General features: G+C 37.2%; 2 protein-coding genes across 2 annotated transcripts in view; one reads left to right on the plus strand and one right to left on the minus strand.

Moving 5' to 3' along the window:
• LOC144447309 (putative methyltransferase DDB_G0268948) overlaps positions 1 to 27,182 on the plus strand; it is a 38,598-nt gene that overhangs the window by 936 nt on the left and 10,480 nt on the right. The gene's annotated exons all lie outside the window — the stretch shown is intronic.
• On the minus strand, positions 1,455 to 26,194 carry LOC144447054 (splicing factor 3B subunit 3). Its single transcript, XM_078136935.1, has 27 exons — positions 26,172 to 26,194; positions 24,759 to 24,993; positions 23,952 to 24,028; positions 23,151 to 23,417; positions 22,128 to 22,269; positions 20,330 to 20,442; positions 19,687 to 19,749; positions 19,278 to 19,456; positions 18,570 to 18,735; positions 17,933 to 18,028; positions 17,353 to 17,425; positions 16,661 to 16,812; positions 15,997 to 16,101; positions 15,120 to 15,170; positions 14,503 to 14,658; positions 13,739 to 13,873; positions 13,010 to 13,132; positions 12,438 to 12,592; positions 11,531 to 11,705; positions 10,912 to 11,117; positions 9,568 to 9,721; positions 9,010 to 9,135; positions 7,409 to 7,621; positions 6,407 to 6,649; positions 5,756 to 5,860; positions 4,152 to 4,247; positions 1,455 to 3,250 (listed from the first exon to the last, which is right to left on the minus strand). The coding sequence occupies exons 2-27, from the start codon at positions 24,982 to 24,984 to the stop codon at positions 3,206 to 3,208; spliced, it is 3,642 nt and encodes a 1,213-aa protein (XP_077993061.1). The 5' UTR covers positions 24,985 to 24,993; positions 26,172 to 26,194; the 3' UTR covers positions 1,455 to 3,205.

Below are 27,182 nucleotides of genomic sequence, written 5' to 3' on the forward strand. Positions count from 1 at the left end.
TATGACGTCAATCGACGTAGGGCCAAATATTTGCATATCTATGCAAGGGTCATTTACAACCACAGGATATTTATTTATATCAGTATGTGAACTGGCCGTAGGAACTGTGAGAGCTGAGGATGTGTTTCGCAATGTTGTTGCCCAAATTCAATAAGCAAAGAGAACAAGAAACAATAAGCCTAGTCTTTTCTAGAATTCTAGGAGTACTAAATTTTCACAATAGTTGTGCAAGGCCAACTTTTCAAGATTTATCTACCAGGTTACACATTCAGTTTCTCTTGAGCCATTCTCGAGTATTATTATAAACACAAACAAAACAGTGTGGGAATACTGTGACTGCGGGATCTTCGATAATCATACACAGTGATCATGAGAGAGACGAAGATAATACACAGTGCAGTGATAATATGAGAGAGAGAGAGAGGGGGGGGGGGGGGTCTTTTCACTAAAAATCACATTTATGACCAAAAGTCACCTTGCCTTGAAAGATAGACTTCGTCTTGACAACCATTAGAAACAACTTCATTCATTAAATATTACTTGCCTACCAAACTGTACATTTCTTGACCAAAAGTCATATTCTCTTTTTCTAATTTGCATATACAAATGTACCAAGGACCATATCATGCCTTGAGCACTTTGTTGTCTATAACATATTTCCGACCGATATCTGACCAATCTGGGTATTTTTGACCAGTGATCAAATGCCATAATTATGTACATGTAGTTGTATGTCTTCAATGGTCATGCACATCATGTCTTCCCACCCACATGGAAACATCAAAGTAATACAACAAATCCATTACACAAGCAGTCTATGATAACAACTTACACAACACATACAACACCACAGAGTTATGTTATGAAGGCCTCAAATGTCTAACCCCTGTGCATGCAAGTACAATTTTACCTGTCCAAACCACAGGTCCCGGCAACCAATGGTTCCAGTGCCAAACCGACCCAAAATGGTTTATGCCATGTGGTTGCTAACACATTCAAATAACAAAGCCATCAACTTCATAATTTTTCTATTGGTCAGTATTTTAGTTATAATCCACAGTACATTTGTGAAATCAAGAGTACATGCTGGTATGTTTATAATGGTTTTCAACAAAACTACATTTGAACCTCAAAGAAACAATTTACATTATACCCAAAGTCACCCCCACCCCATATCAGTCTCTCTCTCTCTCTCTCTCTCTCTCTCTCTCTCTCTCTCTCTCTCTCTCTCTCTCTCTCTCTCTCTCTCTCTCTCTCTCTCTCTCTCTCTCTCTCTCTCTCTCTCTCTCTCTCTCTCTCTCTCTCTCTCTGTCTCTGTCTCTCTCTCTCTCTCTCTCTCTTTTTTTCTCAAGAAGTAGGAACATACAGAATATTCACAACTACGCCAACTGTTTTGTCAAAATATTTTATTTCTGTTAAAAAAAGAGAAACACAAACAATAATGTACATCCTCGTTCAAATAAATCCAGTATTCACTAACATATAGTGTGTATACTGTGTTTAGCATAGATAGAGAAAGATAAAATTGAAATGACCCCCCTCCTCTTTACTGTTTACAAAATTGGTCAACACCAAAATTACATGTACTATAAATCTTTTCATGTATGGTTACAGGACTAAAAGCCTTCATTTCGTTGCAACCACGGAATAATGACACTTTTCAAAAAAAGAAACAAAGAAGTAAATCTATTTACATAGTATTTTGAGAGACAATGTTACAAAATGATGCATATTTCGATTTCATTAGAAGCAGTTTCTGCTTGGATAAATTCCACAATATAACTCACATGACTTTGCAACAGTAACTTACAAAACTTACAGATATTACTCTCTAATATTTTTCTTTGTTCAGTCAATGAAAATATGAGTAACCTAAGGGGCCTTGTCACTAAGAGTTGGGAGTGACCTAAGGGGCCTTGTCACTAAGAGTTGGGAGTGACCTAAGGGGCCTTGTTACTAAGCATCCCTAGACAAATAGTGATAAACCTTTAGGTTATGAGTATTTTCCGACTGAATGAAGAAAAATAGGGGAATAATATAATTATACCTCCCCAAGCATAATTTATGTAAAATTGGGAAACTAATGGTACTTTGGAACACTTTGACTTGTGTTTCATGCACTGCAGAATCAGTGACATAAACACGACCCTTGTCACGATGTAGGATGACAATATAATAATTCCATATTTTCTGTTCATCGACAAATATTTAACCTATAGTATGTTTCAATTTTATCAGCTAAATTCCACATCAGTTCTACTGACATCTGTCATAGCGAAGATGGCAATCAACAAACTTTCTATGTTACATCAAAGAGACATCACTCTATGTAAACATTTCAACACTTCGTGATCGAGTAAGAATACTTATTTTACATTTTTTTTAAAGTACTGATGAAAGCATATAGAAAGTCCAGCAAATGTTGGAGATGCAGAAGTCACTAGAAAACATCCTGTCTTGGTCAAGATATCATATGCACTTGTTCAGGGTGTCCTTCTGTGTGTGAAGGTTGGTTTATCCAAGAAATCAGTCTGTTCGTAAAAATTAACTTGTCCTTTTATAATTACATGTAATTAGCCATGTTGTTCACTGCATTCAACATTGTGTGTTTTATGTAGGCGCTCACAAAAAGGGGATTGTCAAAGGCAGGAATGTGGAGCAGCAAACAAACAAACAAACAAGCAGCGTTATACTATTGTCTCCAATGATCAAGTCGGTTTCAACCCTATGTACTACTAAATATGGCAGTGTCTCTACTACCTATCAAAATAGGGCAAGAATGTATAACAGTCGACTGACTGTACAACAGATACATATTCTTATAAAAGCTAGGGAGTTATTGTTGTAATAGAGATAGGGTTAGACCCTCTAACATGCATCTTATTTGTATCATCAACAACAAATGGCCACTGTTCTGTACAGCATGGGTTGAAAATAAAAAACCCTTCCTGTTGAGTTTGTTGCTGGCCCGGATCAGTACTTAATATCAGGAAGTGATGGAAATAAAGTATTTTTCTTGTATAATATATTAGTCCTGACGCAATGTTGCTATTGGTAGATATATCCATCCCTTTATTTCATGAAGGACATTTCATTCAAGGACATCCTTGCATATGTTATTTTCGCTCCTCACGAAGACAAGATAATTGATGGCTTGAGTGGGTTTTCTCCATACCAGATTTAATCTTTATTCACGTAATTCCCCTCAGAAAGCATATCTAGTTCTGATATCTTCCAATTTCTTTGAAACCTACAAAAAAAAAATATACAAAATATTATTCCCCGCAGTTCTGTGTACATTTATCAACAATAGTTATTGAGTACAAAACAGAGAACATAGACTTGGTAGTATGTAGAAAAGATTATTACGACACAAAGAAACTTGAACAGCCAGGATATATTCATATCCTGTGTACTACCCAAGATTGTGTTACATTAGTTCCCAAGAGATAACATACATGCAAATGTGACGTTAAATGCATTTCCTGTTTCCTAATTTGGGTTTGAAAGATAGGTGGGTGGAACCCATTGTAATGCAACCACCCACCCCCACCCCCATCCCCAATGGTATCTCTTGGGCCTAAAACTTGCTCAACTAGTGTGACGACATGATATGGCTGAAGTGTTTATCCTTCTATACATGTCTGAATGGCTTGTATAAATCTGACTATTTATAGCACTCTCAGACAGTAATTGTTGGACTAAAAAGTCAACTACAACTGTCGGCATTGCTGCACTGATGAATAGAACATGCTACAAACAGGGAAAGTAAGCAAATAAACTGGATTAACAACACTTGGTACAGCAGGTTGGAGCAGCAGAGACTTGTATTACATTTCATGCTTTTTATTAAAACAGTTTTATGGCTTCTTTATGTGTACAAGAAATGCCAGTGAACTTGAAATTTGTTTGTGAACCTGCATTACTATATGTAAAGTGGCCATAAAACTGTTTTTATCAAAAGATGGAATGAAATACAAGTCACTGTACTTCCAACATGCTGTGCAAAGTGTTATTAATCCAATTCAGTTGTTTGTTCTCCCTGTTTGTAACACGTTCCACTTGTCAACGCTTGCCTGTCACTGGTTGTAATATGGAGATATGACATGAATGTTAGATACAACAACACAGTACTATGTAATTGTTTTTACCTCACTAGGATTTCTATCCAATTCATCAGCGACACTACGTTGTTTTGACGGCTCCATAGAATTAAACTGTTCACATAAATCACCATCTATAACATTCTGATAACAAAGAGAGAGAGAGAAGAGAAATGGTTATTTACAAAGTTAGTCATGTTTCTACATGAAATGGTGTCATCCAGGTCAGATTATTTGAATGGGTTAGCCTTAAAACGTTCATACTCCAACGACTTCACTGAATTTTCATTTACGGAAGTATCAAAATCTGGCATGATTATTCTCATACTTAGAGGGAAGCATGTATCAATCAATCTATCAAAATGCATTTTAAAAGTGCTAGACTCCAAAATTATGGTTCTGTTTAATAATGATAATAATAGTAATAATATGTTTATTGTTTTACAAGGTCTCCGCCCATAAACAATGTAAGAAGTGTACAAATATGTCAAAGTCATGGAGAAATGTGTATTGTTAGGTAGGGGTCAATTTGAGTGTCACCTTTCTTACGTACAGATCAAGTTATTTTACAATCACATCCAGCTGACACTGGGTGGGTTGAAACCCAGGCTGCAGACGTAAGAAGCACACAAGCTAACTGCTTAGTCACCGACAACTCTCGAAAAGGTCAATTCCTCCAAAATACTTGTTTTGAACAAACATGTCTTCAGATTGTTCTTGAAATTATCCAGCTTGTTACCAGTGCTCTCAAAGCTAGCTACGTAATTTGTATATAATATGAGGTCTTTAAGGGGTATGCCACTCCAGGAAATAGAGAAATGTTCATGAACTATGGGTTCTGGAGTCATTTCATAACGTTACATCACCTACAATTACTTGCGATTTCAAAGAACCATCAAGTTGATCTCATGCTTTTACTTGGTATCTTTGCTATGGGCTATTGCTATTGCATGAGTCCTAAGTGCCTATACCACCCAGTGTAAAACATCTTGCATGTATATTCATTGTGCAACTTGAATATTATTTCTGCTGACTCCCATGATGCAATATCCCACAGTAAAGATACCCTATAAAGGTACAATATCAACTTGATGTTTTTTCTGAAAACACAAGTAATTGTATGTGATGTAAAATCATGACATAATTCTCCAGATTCCATAGTTTATGAAAATGATGATATTCCTGGAGTGGCATTCCTCTTTAATTCAAATAAACAGCGCCCTCATGCAATAGTCTCTGACCGTTGGGGAATTTTTGCATACTATTTACATAGTGGTAAAAATGCTAATTCCAGACCTAGCTTTGAGAGTGTTATGTCTAAAATATAAACACCAAAGTAAAGAATTTCCTGTATGTACCACAATCGTTTATAGCATCCATATCAAGTGTAAAAGTATACTGTTTCATTTGCTAATTGACCACATTAGAAAGGCCACCTGCTAGGCTTGCAAATAAACCAATTGAAACAGTATACTTTTACACTTGATATGAATGCTATAAATGAGTGTAGCACATAGAGAAAGTACTTTACTTCAGTGTTACTAGTTGTATATCACTTTGAGATGGTCTTTTCAACTTACTGGCTACTACCACTACTATTCTGTGGCACTCTATTACAATTAAACAAGTATATACTCAGAAAGAATATTTACCTTCAATGGAAAGAAGTACGACCTGTATGAAAGATGATCTCTACCACACAATGGTGGGTACTCTGAACGGATATGCATCTCAAGATGTTGGAAGAAGTCGTGATCCTGAAAGAGATGGTGATTGACATAATGAAAAATAGTGAGAACTTCACAGTTTTGATCTATCTAAGTACATAGCAAGGAAACTTTCTCTTTGGTCATACATCAACAGTCAATGAGCACAAAACAGTTTCACTGTTTCACTAGTTTCATGCCTCTGGGATTTTTCAAGAATTTTTTTTCAATGGTAAAACAGAAATTCCAAAATATCCTTACAGACTTACACTCAAGTTCAATAGAAAACTTCCAAGTTCAAAATGATACTAGCTGAGGGAATGAAGGATTTTTATGGCAATATTTACCATGCATTGGGGGCACTTTGAATTACTAACCAGATAGGAGAAACTGGAATCAGGATAAAATTAATGTTATAATCCTTGAGAACTGGAGTAGCTTTACTATTCAGTGACTGGTGGTTGACTGGTGTACTTGCTTGGAGGGAATGACCCTTCCTACCAGATTGATAACTTGAGCTAACCTAATATCCATAAAGTCAGGTTTTGTACACAGTATATACGAAATATCAACTGAACACAATCAATAGAAACATACCTCATGCGATGTGAATGGTACCAGCATACCAACGCCCCCAGACAGTGTAGTGTAAACCAATGATTCCGATCCACCAGGTATCAGGGTAGCTTTTTGTAGCGAACACACGGTTTCACCAATATGAAAGTTTGCAATCACATCAGATTTCTGTGATGCTCCATTCAGTAACCCTCTATCCCATAATGCTTTGTTACCTGTCGGGTCTTCATCGACGTCATCATTTGTATTGGGTGGTAATCTCACCTGTAACCATGGCAATCAGTTTAGAGTTATCACTGTGTTACTAAATTGTAAACTGAGATTCAAAGCCAAAGTATTTTTTCGAAAATCCTGATGAAGACCTTGCAGCAATTATATTAGTGTCATATTACTCTGTTCCTATACTGAACAGTCACATTGCAGTTCTGAAATTCTCTCAAATAATGCCAGGAACTGAACATTCATTCATAATTGTATTTCCGCAATTTCTCTCAAATAATTTCACTTCACTTATGCAGAGAATTTCTTTCACTAGTCTTATGGCCATCTAGCTTTCGTAAATGACAACAGAACCTATCTTCATAATATACTCAAATTTGTGTGAGGGAGAGCGTTTTATCTGTAACGAATCTCAGGAGCAAAGTGATAGCACTTCCCATTTCAAGTTAGTGTTCACTGGCTCTGTGTGATACAACCACACAGAAACCATTACGAAACTACACGTTATTCACTTTAAGCTAACAAGATTGCAATTCCTTGCTACATTTTGTCTAAATGAAATAAACCATTTAAACGTACTGCATCTAGACACAGACACTTGACTTGGGCACCAATATCTTGATGTCTGCAAGGTGGCACATAAGTTCATTTCATTCAGACAGAATGTCGCAAGAAACTGTATTCATTCAACCTTGCTATCTTAGCATGTAGCATGTACAGTTTGGTATTGGTTTCTGCGTGGTTATATCAGAGCACCCAGTGAACACAAACATGAAATGGGCAGTAAATGAAAACAGAACTCACCACTGAAACGTTTCCAAATTTGTCTGCAGCAGCCATAGTATCATAATCAAGTATACTAGCAGCTGTGATATATCGTGGATTTGTATCGTCAGCAAATATAATCATCTGATTCTCTTGATGTTTGTAACGAAGAAAATGGAAACTTTCCTGGACATCACTGACTGCTATACGACTGCCAAGTATACTGATGTTTACTATAAAATTAGGAATGTGCTGAAAGGGAACAAGAAAAGACACAAATTGGTTATTACAAACTCAGGTCTCAAAATGAAAGTAGGTGACTTTGGAGTTATTTGGAACACTACTACACTGTTTTCGTTTTCAAAGCTATCTTCCATTTTCTACTGATTGTTTTTCCTAACTTGTTTGTTTTTCCTAACTTGTAAATTAACTGTATCACTGGATTTTGTTTTCTGACAGATTAAACTTTCTTACAGAATGCACTAACCATGTATATAGGTTACACCCAATTCATGAAATGTGCATGTAACTTTGCCCAGTTCATGGAATGGTCAACCTTATACAAATGAGAGTATAGAATACGATCTAAAAGGGGCAAAATTAAATTTTGGGGGCAAGAGTTTTGAACTGGGGTGTTGATTATCAAACTCTATTAAAAACACAAGCTACACTGAATTATAATAAAATAAGAATTGTGAAGTGATGAGTTTGTAAATACATGATAATAAAGTTGTTTGATTCTTATTCTATTTTGTGTGTGTCCTATAAAAGATGCTCATTTCATGTACTGGGCATATCTTACCATACCCACTTCATAACCTGGGCAACACGATTGACTATTTCATGAACTGGGCAAAGTTACCCACCCATTTCATGAATTGAGCAATTTCACAGATTGGGTGTAACTTATACACAAATACTCATATAGTTTGTATAAGTGTTTGTCCACATGCACTTGTAAAATGTCGGGGATTTATACACCCACCAAATACATGCAAAATCTCAGGTGATGTCTACACAAACAATAGCTAATTGAGTCAAGTTGTGACACAGCTGTAATTTGAGATTTTACCTCCTTTCATCAAAAAATAACAAATTCACAGATATAGTCATTGCTATATATCTGTGACTATGTTATTCAATGAAAGGAGATAAAATCTCACTTGTCATGAAATTATATAAATTTGAAAAGGTGTCAGGTTTTTAACAACCAAGGTTAGTAAAACATACCAAAAACACTGTAAATTGTGTACACCTATAAAATATAATTCTGACAAGATCACTTTCGATAAGCTACAACAGAAACAAACTAAAACTATAATTGTGACATGTTGGGTATTGAATGTTAATATGATGACACTCACGCTGTCACAAAAGGACGAGTCAGTCAAGAAGAACCCATGCTGTGTTTTATTTGTGTAGACAGATAATATACATTTCCGTTGACTTCTAATGTTAAATCTATCTTGATCACAGGATGATTATATAATTTAATATATAAGCATCCCTGTCACCAATTTATGTAACCAACTACATGCCACAATAATAGTTTTCATTGTGTCTCCTAACATGTCAAAATTAAGGGTACCATAGTCATAAGTTGCAACAGAATGATGTGATAGTTGTTTTCACTGACTTACTTTGTTTTCACATTTTCTCAATAGTTTCTTTTTTCCCATGTCATACAACCTGAGTAGCTTGCCTACACCAATCAATACTCTACCTTGGAATGGACAGATGGCTGCTGGCACTTCATCAACTGAAGTCTAACATGGAAAATAAAAAAAGTACACTGAGTTAACAATCTTACTACTACAGAGACTAAACTGAGGAGCAATACACCCTGATTTAGTGTAATTACACAAACTTACTAGAAACCATGTCATAAAAATTTGATCAAATTTTAGCACATTAGAAAAAAAATCAACAGATTTTGCAAAAATATAATCGCTAGATTGAAGTTGAAGGACACCCTTTCTTTACCAAAAATTCTGAGTTATAGTTTTGACTTCCTGATGTGTCTACTGACTTTGTTCAGATTTGGCATTCAACTTTGGCAAAGGATGGTGAATGTAAAATTCAAACTTATACTTCGAAGCAAGCTAATCATACTAGACACTAATACGTGTCAAAAATGTTTCAATAATATGAACTAAGAATGAATTTGCTATAAAGAAGTGCAATAAAATGTATCTTACCTTGTGTACTAAGTCCAACCTGTCATCGTCAACAAAGCGATAGGTATAAATGTAGCCTTCAGTACACTGTCTGGGGTTAAGGGTCATATCCTTGGCAACACCAACCAACACAAATGTATCCTCTCCTCTGTTAGCAAACTTACAAATAGCAACACTACAAAATATAAAGAACACACAATTGAGAAATTTCAATACATGCCAAGTCCATAAATAGGCATTCAGGATTCCTTCAATGTAAAAATAATATCCACTTTCTGGTTCCAAGATTTTACTCATAGAGCCTGCAGCAAGTTTTATCTTATTTGGTTAATAAAAATGTGTTGTTATGGGTATCATGTACTGGGTTTGTAACACTTACACGCTGGGTTTGTGGAACCCATGTAGTTGGTTTTATCAAAGACTGGACTTATAATATTAAGGTAAATGGGACTGTAGTACACAGGAGCTGGGTTTGTAGTACTTAGGTATGTTTTTTTTAAATGAAAGACAGGGGGGGGGGGATCAGTGACATTATCTAACCAATGTAATTGAGCTGAAATATGGATTATGGAATCATTCATCATGTCCACCTGTCAATCATCTAAGTCTTGTTGTTAACCCATCATTGACTTGTACTAAACTCTGAACACACACAAAAAATAATATGCCGTGTGGTTCATTTCTCACTACATGATAAATCATTACAAATATTTCAGTGATAAATACCTGTTTATAGACATAATATGACATTGAATATTATGACAGAGACCCCACAGCCTCACAACGGATGGTAGGGCATACACAAGTTATTTTCATGAGTGATGCAGTGTATACTGCAGCTGTATTTTTGTAAGCAACATTTCCCACAACTGCTGTAAATTGGTATTTCATATCAATGCTGTGCCTGCAGAACTGTCAAATACTAAGATTAGTTTTTATGTACAACTGCCGACATCAGACCATGGACAAACGAAACCTGTTACAAACAGGGCAAGTAAACGACTGAATTGGATTAATAACACTTTGCACAACATGTTGGAAGTACAGAGACTTGTATTACATTCCATCCTTTGATAAGAACAGTTGTATGGCCTCTTTACGTAATAGTTCACATTCACAAACAAATTTCCAGTTCCCCTGGCAATTCAAGTACACATAAGAGGCCATAAAACTGTTCTTATCAAACCATGGTGTGTAATACAAGTCTCCACTGTTCCAACATGCTGAGCCAAGTGTTATTAATCCAATTCAGTTGTTTACTTTCCCTGTTTGCAACAGGTCCTATTTGTCCACAGTCTGCTGTCGGCAGTTGTAAAGTGGCACGGTCTATAACTTTGTCCATTTCAATAACACAGCTCTACAAACCTGAAAGCTGCTTCATTTTGTTCCAGCTGTTCTACATGTGTAGATTTCCCTGTAATAGGATTGAGGACTCTGATCACCGACGCCCACATACCGGCACCAGCTTTCGGTGCACCAAATACATCTTCGGGCAAGTTCTCATTCATAAAAGCAGCAGCCATTTCTGCGGCCATTTCTTGTTCCTCCTCTCCAGCTGCTTCTACCATTTCCTAATGTACAACATTGATAATGAGATGGAATTAGTAAATAACAACTAATCCTAATAAATTATAACAATAGGACATGGTAGGAAGTCTAGTTGCTAGACCCCCAGCAGGCCATTGAAGACTGCAAACAGGAAATTGAGAATATAGCGCCCTCGCTCAAATTGGGGGTATCATCACCTCATAGTCCCATTTCTTAAGAGCTTTGTTCCTTGTATTCTGTAGATGGGATGTTTTTTGCATCATTCAGACATCGAGGAAAGCAGCATTACTCTATGATTAACCGAGTAACCTATACCATGTATACCCCCAACGTACACACAGACAGGAAGTAGAGCACACACAATTTCTATCATTTTGACTCACAACAACAAAACTTGGCTATCATTAGAGGGCACACTGACTACCACATTACTTACTTCTGCCATCTGTTGTTTTCTCTGTGTTTTGGTAGCATCAGTATATGCATTGTGGTCGGTTTCTATGACAACCAGGTTGTTACCATCTTGATTGACAGCAAACTTTCTTGGTGTGTATTTTAATGGAATTGATACTTGATTGAACACTGCACCTAGCTTCTCAAGGGCCAAGATTCTAAGGGTGAAGACAAGTAAAAGAGATTATTTCCATGGAATCAGATAGAAATTCTACATCATGACAAAGGCATAGACATCAAGGAACTGAACATGTTCAATATCAGTGTTCTTGCTAGTCAGCAAATAGGTAAAATCTACATGTGTTCCAAGAGTAACTTTAGCACGGCTCTCACTCAAAACTGTGGTAGAGTATACCCAACAATATAAGAAATATCCCGACAGGGCTAGGTTTAAATCAAAATATAAGCACTGGATTCTAAGTACATATTAAGGTTATTAGTTATTTGCATTTCATTATGCTCCAGTTGACATGTACATTTCGTATCACCATAGTGTGTTTATCTGTTTTCTTATTAATGTAAACCATTGTTGTTTGTTGTTTTCTGACTCTGTAATCAGTGTTAATTTGAGCAACACCAGTCACAACATTTTTTGTGATATGCAATTCATTTTTTTTTTAAATTGAGTGGCTAGACTCGATTAGTTTTCCGAAAACTATTTTCTAGTCTCTCACCCACAACTTGAAATCGTTTTCCTTTTGGATGTTATCATTTATATCTTTTCTGTATGTTTATTACTTGTGGGGAATAAATCTCAATTTCAATATATAGAAAACAATGCCATTTTACCAGACTTTCCCCTCTCTAGCCCTGTTACCATGTGCACGGTTTCAAAATCTTAGCGTAAAAACCAACGTACGTAACTAGTTTTGAAGTGAAAGTGACATTACCTAAGTGTGTTGGTGGAAATGGCCACAATACCTTCTGGACACTGTTCTGAGGCAAAGCTGGACGCATACTCCAATGTTTCATAGGATAGCGGTGTAAGATGGAAACGCGACTGGTACCAGTAACTAAGCCAGGATCTACTGGACATGGCTAATACCTGTAGAGAGCACAAGAAAATCAATTCTTTATTCTGGGTGTACTGAACTTAGCCAAACTTTTACACTTGAATAGTTGGGTGGCAGTCAAACAAACACGATAGTAACTGACTTTGACACCATACTTAACTGCTAAATTATTAGTCAGGGACCTGACTACATGCAAGTACAGGTTTGGAGTGAAAGACATCTCTACTCTACGCTATTATAATTTTTTTAAAAATGCATTTTTTAGTATCATCACACTAAACTGAGAAAATGTATCAGAAACTTGACTATAAACAAAAAACAAGCTTGGAGTGAAACACACCAAACTTTCCTGAAATACTGGGTTAATCTAACACTTTTCAGTTATGGATTTCTGAAACTTAAACCAATAACTATTTGGTACCACACTAGTTATTTCAAATATTACTTACTGCTTCATTGCCTTGCATTTTGATTCTGAATAGCTTGACAGGTCTTGACCCTAGATATCTAGTACGTGTGTCAGATAAATCTCCAGTCACAGGATCCAACACAGTACGCAGTAACACACCATTCTGTTCATGTAATGTATGGACATACAAATGGCATTAGTGTCAAAGTTACATGGAAACATACAAAACAAAGGAATGCATTATGATTCAATACAATACCATTCTGTCAATTCACCATACAACCAGCAAGAGGCAAGAATTTACAAACACAACATGTTACAAACAGAAAATAAATCAATGAATTGGATTAATGACACCTGACACATGTTGGAAGTGCAGAGACTTGTATTACATTTCATGGTTTGAGAAGCACAGTTTTATGGCCTCTTTTAATGACAGCTCACAATCACAAATTTAAGTTTTCTTGACATATCATGTACATATAAAGATGCCATAAAACAGTCCACATCAATCCATGATGTAATAACAAGTAGTTCAAACATAACATACTTAGTCCAATGCATTTAATTACTTCCCCGTTTTAAACTAGTTCCGCTTGCAAACACTTACCTGTTGCCGGTTGCAGATGCAATACGAGACAAGGTTACATGTACTTATTATCAGAATATACCCTTCCTCTTGCCTCTGATATCCAACATTATTTCTACAAATCTATAATTCTCCTACAATCTTCTTCAGTTAATAATAATTATAACAAAGTGAGTTTACCTGAAGTCCAATATTAAGATAGAGTAAGCCACCACCAGCTTCTAATGTACCACTTTCACCACTGGTCATTTCTATAATACACAGTGATTCTGCCAACGCAGGGAGTGCCTGCATACTGAGTGGTTGCAAACAGTCCTGTCAAGATATAACATATATAATGTATCATGTGTCATGAATATGTTGGTGTAGTTTCATTAACAGTGTTTTTGTTCAGGGTGGTGAGTAAAGTAGGCAAATCCACCTGAATTCACAAGGTATTTTACTGGGGTGCTCCACCATGAAGGTATGGAAATGGACAAAAGTTTTATCAGACTTCCTGTCCGTGTTACTCAGGGTCCCAATGCTAGGCAAAAACACTGATGAAATACTGACAAGGGCTAAGACATGTGTAATGTACAATTCAAACCATTGTTTTGAATTACAAATGTTTGTTGATTGTAATTTCCTTCATGACTCACATGACTGATGGTAGCAAATAACAACACAGGGGATATTTAGCATGTTCCACATGGCTAATTTGACTGGTGGCAATTAACAACATAGGGGCTTCAATTTGAAGATGTATGTATCCATTGTTGTGATTGTACAGTTCGTTTTTACCTCATGTCACATCCTTGTATTTATGACGATACAGTTGGAAAGTGTTCTATTCGTACATAGGAAGAATAAACGTACTGGGTTGGCCAATCTGTACTGACAGACTCAAGAATATGCACTCCAACCCACAATCTTTACAATGACTGATACAAATAGGACAAACTTACTGATGGATCTAATGAAATAATCCTGACAGTGTTGTCAGCTAAACCGACAGCCAAGAAACGAGATCTCTGTTCTCCTTGTGGTACGCTGGCTAGACTCATACACTGGACATCTGCAGACATTTCTTTACGTTCTGTGTATTCATTCAACTGACCACTCTAGAAAACAGACAAGAACGAAAACATCTTTAAATCTCATTATCACAACTCTAGTACAATACAATGTATTACTCATTTTACCATGAAGGTAGTAAGATAATACAAGAGACTACCACATTCCCCTCCCAACCCCCATTCAGGTAAATACTGTAGTTCAGTGAGAACATGATACATTTTATGAAATAAAAGACTGTCCCAAGATCCAGCAATGTTTGCAAAAAACTGACACTATGGGAATAACAAATACAAATGACTTCCCAAAGTTATTTCTAAAATCAAGAAACTCCTAAAGAAGAAATATTCCTGAAACATCAGCTTTCCAAACACTGAAGTGCAGTGTTGACACTCTTTACTACGTTTCTACTCAATTCTAATCCCAGTAGTATTTACATAATATTATGTTGATTGCTGCATAGGTTATATATGGTAGAATCAAGACATGATTTCTCAAAGAGACTTACTGGGTCCATTTCAAAATACACCAATTCTCCACCAGTCAGTGCAATCACAACCTGTAAGACAAACCACAAGTTAAATCAGTCATGCTAAATGTTTATCACTAGATTTCATTTGAAAGTACACAGGTAAAAGATATTACAGGACTATGTCTGTAGAACCCCAAGTGCTGGACTGTGTCAGTGCCTGGTTTTGTAGTACTCACTGGTACTACGATGTACCGGTAGAACCTTGGTTCTGTTTACAGTATCCATGTGCTGTGTTTGCTCGTATATAATGTTACTCCAGTACTTGGTTGTAGGACCTTGTTTCTGTGTTTACAGTACTGGAGTTATGTGGGTTTGTAGTACCCAGATACAGGAGTTGTGTGGGTTTGTAGTACCCAGGTACTGGAGTTGTGTGGGTTTGTAGTACCCAGATACAGGAGTTGTGTGGGTTTGTAGTACCCAGGTCCTGGAGTTGTGTGGGTTTGTAGTACCCAGATACTGGTGTTGTGTGGGTTTGTAGTACCAAGGTACTGGTGATGGGTTTGCAGTGCCAATGTACTGGTGATGGGTTTGCAGTGCACAGGTACCAGGTTTCATCAATGGCTGGATTTGTGGTGCCAAGGTACCAAGGTTTTAGTGATGACAGGTTTGCAGTACCTGGGTACTGGGTTTGTTTTTGGTACTGGGTTTGAAGACTGGGTGGATCAGTGACATTATCTAATCAATGTAATTCAGCTGAAACACGGATTTATAGAATCATTCATCATGTCCACCTGTCAATCATCTAAGACTTGATGTAAAACCATTATTGGTAATTTCAACATAATGAATTTCAGCTTCATTCAAAGTAACTCTCACAAAATTCAACAACAGACACTCTTCTATAGAACAGTACCTGTCTCTGATTGACAGCACATCTGACAATAACTTTCTTTCCCGGTGTTCTCCATTCATTGACACGTTTATCTGCTCTGATGTGACGAATACCTTCAGGGTAGATCTAAACAGAGAAACAACAAAATAGTCAAGTCATACAATTATTTAACGTTAGTAAAAATGTAAATAAGGTATCTTTTTCAGAAACAAATTCTTGTTTTATTTCTAAATCTAATTTATCTGTTTGGACCAAATATTCTGTATGTGGTCTACTTCTGAAATGGTTAGACTGATGTGTGAGGGCGCCCTAACGTGGCGTACCTCATAGACTACTGAATCACATCCTTTGTTTTATATAGTGTTTTCTCCATTAGAACTTTTCCCATTTCTGTCACGTTGAATCTTCAATTTCCTCAAAAATGCCTGACTTAAGCACAGAACTAGTCGGACACTTCAGCCTTCTTTGTTTTCAGATCAGTTAACAGAACTGACAGAACAACAGTGTGCCCTCTAAGCCAATTTGACGCACCACTGATGCACACAATTTCCAGTGAAGCACCAAAATTTGGTGTTTCCCTATCTCTTACTATGTGGTGACTCACAAGAAATCCCAGTTTTTCTCATTTTGACTCATAACAACAAAATTTGGCTATCATTAGAGAGTACACTGCAGAACGACTTACTTGTAGTAGGGCATCGTCTCCAATCAATGAACAAGACAAGGTTGGCGTTGTACCCAGGAAACCAGAATCTGTGACTTCCTCAACTGTCTCACCAATAGACAATACCAATGTAGCATTCACAAAGGATACTATGATATAGGCATCATATTCCTCTATAACAAATCAATACACAGTTTCATTAGTAACACATAATATGCATACAAATATTGTAACAAGTTACATCTTTTTGTTTACATTTTTTTTCTAATTATCTTGATATGGTTTTTTGAATTGATTGGTCACTGAATTAATTTATACCTATGGCTTTTATTTCAAGGTACAGGTACATGCCATTCAAGGGTATCTCAAACCTCAAAGTTTGCTGGTAAATTCTTATTATCAATTAGCATAAATGTTTAATATATCAGGCGTGGGGGAGGTGGTAGTTGGGGGGGGGGGGGGGGGGGGGGGGGGCCTATAACTTTTTTTTTTAAATTAAATCTTTTATTTTCCAAAAGAGTTGGGGGAATAACTTATGTTTAACATGATTCAAAAGTCTACAAACATTCATTCTCACAAGAAGCATTTTGTTATGTTAACATTTCCCAAGAGTTGGGACTGACCAGTACAGGAGGAGCCCTGGTTATTGGGTATAAGATAGATGTATATTATTTGCATCATACACTGTCATTGTCATACAGCTTATTACTTACCATCTATATTCTTCCTGACAGTCCATACAGCGTTAGGATTACCTGGCAGTTCAGATACAGCCATCTCAGATACCTACATAAGAAGAGTTACACAGTCTATTATATGTTCAATGTAATACAGAGAGCTGTAGAGTTGGTGCGTGGTACCCCTCTTTTATACACATCCTTGAACTGGGGATGGGGATGGTGTCACATCCATGGGACCCGTCATACCAGCTGATCAGCAGATCGAAAGAAGACTTCAATGTATATACATCTACCTTATTTGCTGATTTATGACTATTATTTGTGTGATCATCACTTCATTGAGGCCCAGGACAATCATTATTTACGGTACAACCTGATTCTCAACAGTACTGACTATTTGCCTCCAAGAAATGTTTGACTTTAGACAGTGATTTTATGAAGGATCAATGTCGGATTTTGATTAAAATTTAGGTGTGAAAAGTTGTTCTTCACTAAAGAATAATCCTATTTAATCATTACAGCTCCACTGGTTTGATAGCAGTAATCCAAGACCATGGTATTCAAACACTTGGGTCTAACATAAGACATATTTTACTATTGTATTTTCACTTACTTCCAATCCATGTCTAAGGATTCTCATTGATGAACGAGGCCCTCTACCACATGCTGTGTACAGTTGAGGTGTATCCTCATTGGCTAGATCAGCAATCTGTCAAAAAACACAAATGTACAGACTTTGCTATTGGCTGAGATAATCAGATGAACATATAAATGTACAGACCTTGCCATTGGCTGAGATAATCAGATGACTATATAAGCGTACTGACATTGTTATTGGCTGAGATAAGAATAAGATGTCTACACAAATGTACAGACTTTGCTATTGGCCGAGATAAGAATCAGGCGAATACATAATGTATCGACTTTGCTATTGGCCGAGTGAACAATCAGATGACTACAAAAATGTACAGTCTTTGCTATTGGCTGGGACATGTCAGATGACTACAAAAATGTAGTCTTTGCTATTGGCTGAGGCATGTCAGATGACTACAAAAATGTAGTCTTTGCTATTGGCTGAGACAAGTCAGATGACTACAAAAATGTACAGACTTTACTATTAGCCAAGATAACAATCAGTCAACAGCACAAGCATACAGACTTTGCCATTGGTAAAAAGATATTCTGAATAAAACAGCAACACTTCTGGAAGTGCAAGCAAACAGATGCCCAAGCATCACTGAGTAACTAACCTGACAAGCCATAATGGGTGATAAGCTTTCCATTTCATCCACTACAACCAGATTTTTCAACGGTCTTGGAGCAAAGAAGAAAGTGTCTCCTTCTTCTAAAGGCATTGCACTACTAAACTCGGGTTCCTCATCATCATCACCAAGGTGGGCTATTTGGTACAAAAAACTGGGGAAAAATTCCAAAAAATAGATCTACTTAGTACTAGTAGCATTTTATGAAGATTTCCTCTACACATTCACTGATTCAGCAAACAGTATACAGGAAATTGTATGAGTTTTACCACAACCCTCCCTCCCAGCTTTGGAGGTCCTCTAGCATTACCAACAATACAGGTGCACAGTCCCAGTACAAAATACGGAGTAATATGCAAGTTTTACCCATTACAGAGATCAGGTACAAACAAGTTCCAACACAAAATCACTCACTAGTACTATATGAATACATACATCATTTTACTATACCCCTCCCTGTGTTATGTTTTGCCATTACCCTTAATGTTTTTTACATAGATTCTTGAACTAAGCAAAAACACAGGGGTGCAAACAAGGTCCAAGAGAAAATCCCTCACAAGTGTTATAGATAAATATGTCAATTTTACTACACCCTCCCTCACTGTCTCTGAGGCTCTCCAACCTTTCCTAAAACACCAAAGTACACATGGGACCTTGTTTGAAAAGTTGACTTCGGATGTTACATGTAATACTCACTGGTTTCCAAACTCTGATGACACATACAAGAAGCCAGTTTTGAGTACACACAGTGATGTAGCTATTGGTACAGTGTCAAAATATTTCATTCGTATCTCTGTTACCATGTCCTCGTCTGTCTCAAGGGTTATCTTGAATATGTCGCCTTGCTCAGTTTGTGCCAAGAAGAAAAACATGGACTGCAAAAAATCCAAAAAAAAATTATGCACTAAATTATAACAAGGAAATGATGGAACTACAAAACTATAAAATAAAAATTACAAATCAGTTAAAATACAAATGAGAGAGTCACATGACATCAGGTCATACAAGACAATGTCAAGGTCAGAGTTTCATTTCAGCTCCTGTAAACTAGATCATACAAATAATACTACACACAACGGTAACATTCTGTAACAATTCAGTTTACCTTAGTTTTATGTGTTGCACTACAAACAAACACCATTCCTCTCTCTGGATCATCTAGATCATTCTGTAAATGAAAGACATTATACAAATATATATCAATCTTCTGATTTTGAATAACTTTGACACTTTGTATAAAATTACTTTTTTTTTTATAAACACAGATAAGTGTATCAGCTTACACACTAATGAAGCAAAACAAAGATGCGAGAATAAAAGTAGAATAGCTGCTACCCCCTTGTGCAATCTCTAACTTTAAAAGTCGTTGAAGGTGCTTGTCAAGGGCTTGTCAGCGGTACTGTACCATTACTGTACTAGAGGTACTGTCACCCTTGGCTTTTGTTTGGCAACCTTCTGAGTGTAGATTTCAATTTGAGGTCATTACTACAAAACTAGAATGAATGTTACAGATGTTGAATTCTATCCTAATAAAGCATTATGGAAACAGTACAAAATGTCTATTTACATAAAGCTCTTGACACTACATGTAAATGCTAGAGATATCAAATACTCTGAAATCAGAAAATATATGAATTTGACTCCAGTGCAGCATGTCATATCACTTTAAATATCACTGAGTTGACAAAGTGGGATGAGAACTGTACAAGACTGACAAGAAAACAAAGAAATTTTAAGACAATAATCACCCTTCTCCTTGGAATTGGCATTCTTATGTCTGGCTGATCACCGAAGTTTTTGTAAGTGATGTAATTTTCAGAACAGATTAGTACTCCACTGGGGCCTTCATTTCCTCCAGGTACTATTAGTAAAGTAAAGCACACAGATAATATACTGTTATCATCCAAATTGCTCTCCATACGAAACTGGATTTTAAGATTTCATGTCAAGGCCAAGTGCAACACTCTTCCACATGGACAGAGAGACAACATATCAACGCGGGTAAAATCATAGACTCTCTCACAGTCCTCGAAGCTTCGCATAAATAGCTAAAACTTGGGTTGTTTTGTATGTATCTACTCCATAATTGTACTTGTATACTTAGTATCCCAGTATCCCTAGCCCTGTACTGTGCGCCCTCATCGATCACATAGGCCAAACACATCAACAAAATGTTAGCCCTATGTGATCGATGAGGGCGCACAGTACAGGGCTAGGGATACAGCAGGGTTCTCCCAAGCTTGAGAGTAGTCCCGGACGCTAATTAATATTCATGCTAATTTGCATAATTAATATTCATGAATACATTAATGGTACACTCAAAGTACATGGTGTATGATCAAAGTTGCTAACAAAAAAGTTAAAACCAACTTTTCTTTCTCTACAGATTTATAGCTCAATCTTTGCACATCGATTTTTTCAATCACAGTTTTTGATTAGTTTTCTCAGAAAAGCTAAAGTTGTTTCAATCAAACTAAATATCCAAAGACGACTGCAGTTTCAAAACTCTAAAAGGTTGCGTATACCCACACATACGCATTGCGTTTAGACGAAATCTCGTGATACACGAGACCTCGCGATAGTTTGTGACGTCACCGCCCGCCATTTTGGAAATTACGTGTTTTCATCGTCGTGCTATGTACGATGTCAAACTACTAACTAAAAGTGTTTTCAGAGTAAAATTGAACAGAAAACTAATGATCGGACACAACGTCAACACTTTATAAAAAAGTATATGAGGCTGTTATACTTTTTTTACGACGCTGAAGAATGCTAGTCGAAAGTCTGCAGCATCGTGTTTGCCCTGTAATTCACACGTACTCACTGTACACGAGATATCAATGTATAGCGTCAGCTGTTGTCAGTTCACACTTCGTCTTTATAAATAGTCGAGTATTTGTCATTATTGGTCGTCTACATTGTTCGTTTCTCAAAGACATTTTAATACTTCATTATCTTTTAAATCAATACACCCATGTGGGCCGAAAATGAAAGTACAATTATTGAAGTGAGTGTGTGTGGGGTGTCGAATGGTAACCAATTGTGACACTTGAAGGTGGTGGACGGCAACTTTGAGTAGTGGTCGCCAAGACTGAGTCCCGGACGCTAGCGTCCGGTGCCGTCCAGCGTGAGGAGATCCCTGTACAGGGATACCAGTATATGAGTACAATTATGCAGTAGATACATACAAAACAACCCAAGTTTTAGCTATTTATGCGAAGCTTCGAGGACTGTGAGAGAGTCTAGTAAAATCCATGATCAGGGATTGGAAGGTGTACATAGTGAGTGAACGATGTCCAAGCACTAGGTACCTGGACAGTGGTATGATGTTATCCTATGGTACATCAAACCCTTTACTTGTGCAGCATGTCAGTTATATTCATAGTATAGAGATAATCAGATTATGAAGCTTTTATTGACTCAAATATTTTCTTAGATAACCAGGCCCCAGAACTGATCATCAGCTTACAGTGACTGTGTAAATGGCCCAAGCAAGTACTACAAATGTATTGATGTCTACTTAACGAAATGAAAATGATTCTTCACCTGCTATAAGAAAGTTGCCATGTTCTTCTACTGGTTCACTGTATTTCCTGACAACATGATTCAAACCCAGGTCCAATTCATAAAATGTTAACATTTGTTGTGTGGTTTGGACTGCTTCACCTGTTGGATCATTGTCTGCTTCCTGTATACATGAAAAAAAAACCAATACATCATTCCAGCTACACACTCAAGTATCAAACTATTTTCTTCTAAATATCCTGAATCTGAGAAGTGAAATATTGCATATCAAAAGATGGCCTCACCACACATATTGCTCTAGCAAGATCACTTTCAACAAACTGAGACACAGACAAACCAAAACTATAATTGTGGAATGTTGATATTAAATCTATAAATGGATATTGATATGATTACACTTGCGCAAGTGTTACGGTACAATGGTTTAGTATATGAGAAGAACCTTGTCTGTAAGGTATGCCATGATGGGGCGCCCTCACCGGCACATCGGCCCGGTGAGGGCAGAACGAGTATCTTATAGTCTAGGGAAGAGCCATGCAGTGTTTTATTTGTGTAGACTTCAATCTATCACTGGACATTGATATGATTACACTCACACTGTTACAGTAAAATGGTTCAGTCTATGGGAAGACCTATGCAGTGTTTTATTTGTGTAGATTTCACATGCACATTTTCAGACACTTTCAATGCTTACACTAACACAACTGCTATGTGATTATATTGACATCATCACCACACTGATATCACCCACATATAGAACCTACAACATATCATGATAGCTATAGCTTCTGTTTGTCATGTGAGGTTTGTGTTTATTGTACAATTTTGTAACTTGTTGACAATGAGAATGCTAGTCTTAAAATGAGCACAGCTGAAAACATGTCTATCAACAAATGAACACACACAACACACACACAGACACAGATACAGACAGACACAGACACAGACACACAAAGAAGACACATGTACATACTTGAACAAATCAAATGGCTAATTGTAATTTGTTTAAAATGACCACTAAATAATTCATAAAACAAAGCTTACCTCGTAGTCAACCTCAAGACACGCAAAACATGGATTTTCAAAGCCAACATCAATGCCAACCATGTGATAGCAAAAAGTACTGGATTTATGAGCTTCTAGAGGGGACGATATTGTCAACCTGGCTTGGGCATCTCTGTTCAAAATATACACTAGTTTTTGTTTCTCCACAGCACCGATCATAACAGCACGGCCTTTTGGATCTACAGCCAAGAATTGTCCTGGCACAATACGTCTACAGCCACTCTTACCAAACGTCTCTTGGTGAATCTGAAAATATATATGAGACACACTTCAAGCACAGTTTCATAATCAGTTGCTTCCCTTGAAAGGTAAATCATACACTCCACTGGGTGGGGAAAGCTGTCAATATCTGGCAATTGTGCTGGAGTAGTATACTATGTTAGCAGTCAAGTAAACATGGTAGTAACTGAGTTATCACACTACAGCCAACTGACAAATTGTGTGCGTGCGTGCGTGTGTGTGTGTGTGTGTGTGTGTGTGTGTGTGTGTGTGTGTGTGTCAGGGACACCGCTACAGGCAACTTCAAGTTTTTTTTGGAGTGAAAGGCATCTATTCACCAGTAAATAGAGAACTAACATATACACTTTCTATGTGTCAAAATGTTTTTGGTTTTAACAAAATACAAGTCATACAAAAGCAATTTTTTTCCTTTTCCATGTATTTACCATATGGTTTCAGGCCCCAAACTTGCACATGAACACCACATTATTGGTACCAGTAAATCATTAAAATTCTTCCTTCACAACTCTATAAATTATTGATTAGTTTTCAATACTGTACCTTTTCAAAAACATTCTTTGATGGTAGATACTCCAAAATCACTATTCGGCCCGAATCTGAACCAACAATTATGTAATCTGCAACACAAGAAAACGTTATCACATAAAGTAATACCAATACAAAGCAAAAGCTGATTAAGACACTCACAACTAATAAATACAAAAATGTGAACTTGACAGTAAATGATTCCTGTCCATGGTGTTGGAGTACAGCTGATTGCTAGCAAATATCACAGTCCACTTATTGGAAAGACAAAGGAGTGCAGATTTTAGCCACTGGGGGCGCTGTTCAACTACATATTGTATCTCTAATAATATAATATTACAATTATTTTAGAGCATCAGTCAGAATCAATCAAGTACTCTGATATGCTTTCACAGTCATCCTATTCCAACATTTCATGACAAATGCCAATAACATTCTTGGCTACGTGAAATAGTTCTGCTTCTTCTGTTTTTGATCACTGAACTTTTAGGAACTTGAAAAATTCATTTATGCCTATTTTGTCAATGTTTCTTTCAGACATGGGGAAAAAGTGGGTAACAAGAAGATGACATATTGGGATGTTAATAAGACAACTCGTCGGGCTGCCTTGCTTTGTCCCTTGGTATTCTAATAGAAGTGTAAGTCAGGGAAGTTTTTTGTATTGTTCAGACATTGAGGAAAGCAGCAGTGCTCTATGATTAACCAAGTAACCTATACCATGTATACCCCCAAGGTACACACAGACAGGAAGTATAGCGCCACCATGGCAAATTTTGAAAAAGGCCTATTGAGATATTTTTCTGAGAATGTATTTAACCTTACCTTTGGTTCCTCCTGTAAGTCTGAAGGCAACAAGAGATCTTACAACACCAAAGATTTCTTGGGTCAGAATAGTATATACTTTGCCAGTGTTTGGATCAGGTCGAAGGACTTCCAGCAGCTTGCCTCTGGATATGACTAACTCTTGTTGTTTTGTACCACTGAAATTACCCTGTATGACATGAGTGATACCAGTGGCTCGTTGCAAGGTTAACCCATACAGGAACATCTTGCAGCTCTGTCCAAAATCATGAAAAATTAGAAACTTTAGAAAAACCATGATGTGGTCAATGGAACTAATGCCAGTTCTACTGTGAACCTCCCAATGCAACAACTTTTATTCTGTTCGCATTGTGTTTTGCATACACTACTGGGGAGGTGGTGGTGGGGGTATTTATCACCTGAATATATCCTTGATTTATGAATCAAAACTTTGTATCCCATTGATGGCGATTCTTACAATAAAAGGTAAATATGTCTCTCCATGAAAAAGTATGTAGAAAAGACAAAACAGGACAGAAAGTAACCACATAAGTGGCAGCTACAGTGTAGTGGACAGACTAGCATATTCTAATCCAAAATCCACAAAAAATGACGGTGGCAAATAACATTACTAGGGTTAGGAAAGTTGAGTATGGCTATGTTGATATAAAGAGGCTCTATCTATATATGATGCAAAATTGTTATCACAGAGACACGGAAAGCTGGTTTGCCAGTGCAGTAACTGCGTTTACTGTGATTTTGAGAGGTTTTGTGCTTTTTGTCGTTCCGATGTTTATCTGGTAGCAAACACAGCAAACGTGTGCCAGTTAGCGAGTTACTTTGTAGCACTACTGCTAAATACCATTAGAAGTACATGTACATGAACGCGACGGCTTAGACTATAAGATACGTCGTATTGTCCAGCTCTGTGAGTGCTGGTTGATACTGATAGCGTGGCAGGAACTTCGTATCTTACAGACTAGTGGCACTGTGACAGCTGAGATCTGCCCTGTTTTTAAAAATTATATTAGTGATTACATTGTGAACAACTTCAACAAGGCTATTTCTGACCCTGCTTGTAATGTCTGAGAATTCGCTTCATAAAATATCGATTAAAATTGTAAGTACTATAGAGTATTATCTTAACAGGAAATATCCAATGTACACGAGTAATCAGTAACGTTATTCTGACAACTGTAAACTGTACTCGTCGAGTTGATCTGAATGCATCGTTTACGTTTGGCTTACGTCGGTCCGACATGTAAACAATAACACACGTGACCACAAGAAGTGAAATTTCAAGCTATTAGTGCAAGTGATAAGATAAATACGTGAATGAAACAAATCTCTAATATGTGGTTGTATCATATACATGTTGCAAATGTTGTAATTTGTATGATTACGAGTGTGATGGGACGGATTTTTGTCGCTTACCGTATATTTTTCTTCTGCAGCATCCAAGATGGCGACGTTTAAGACTCCCTAAGTTGTCCATTTTCATAGCGCTGTCCCAATATGGCTTCGTCATGATGTTCGTCGGCCGGCCTCTAGCTGTATCTTTAAGACTTTTTCATTTCATTTTCCCCGAAGTCATTTGCAAACTATTCGTCGTATAAACTATTTTATACGAATTCCATGGCAAGGCGGATTCACAAGTTTCGTTCTTAGTTTCTAGCGATCTCAGTTGCAATGACAGCTAGCAAGGATGAATTTCGTGAAATTCACACCTTGGCACTTGTTACCTGCAATATATTATAATAAGCTTATGTTTCTGAATGAATAGGATGAAAAAATTATACTATTGATGAACATAGCCGACAATGTAAGTCTATCAGAAATCGATAGAATAACACGGGTGTGTTATACAAAAGTTTACAACAATATATGAAAGACAAGAGATTGTATAACTTTGGCACTGGGGGCGCTACTCAGCGGGGGGGGGGGGCAAGCTGGGGATCCGGGGGCAGTCATTTGGTCTTTTGGGGAGCAGTCTAGTCTGGACAAGACGGACCAGACGTGAAGGTGGACCATATATAGCCCAGCTCCCTTTGCCCTTGAGCTGGCGGATTTCAACTGACTCACTAAGGGAACGAGCAGAATTTACGGTGGAGGGGGAGCTGAGGAGAAAATAATTTGGTCAAAATAAATTATTTCGCAGCCCCCTCCCCCCCCCTTTCACGAGCTCAAATATCACCACCCCCCCCCCCATTTAGAGTTTTATTCGTAAAGGCGCAAGAAATTTTGCAAATGTACTTGGAACGACTACTCGTTGGGATAGAAAGATCTATAAGACCAGAAATCAATCCCAAATCCCAAGATCAACAGAGATGGGGTACCGAACTACAGAATGGCGTGTAATCGGCGGATCATACCGCCACCTAGAGGTCAGTAGTTGTAATATATGAATTTGGCATTTTTATGAAGATCAGTGATCAGGACAAATCG

Source organism: Glandiceps talaboti, chromosome 16 (assembly GCF_964340395.1).
Source record: "Glandiceps talaboti chromosome 16, keGlaTala1.1, whole genome shotgun sequence".
Lineage (NCBI taxonomy): Eukaryota > Metazoa > Hemichordata > Enteropneusta > Spengelidae > Glandiceps > Glandiceps talaboti.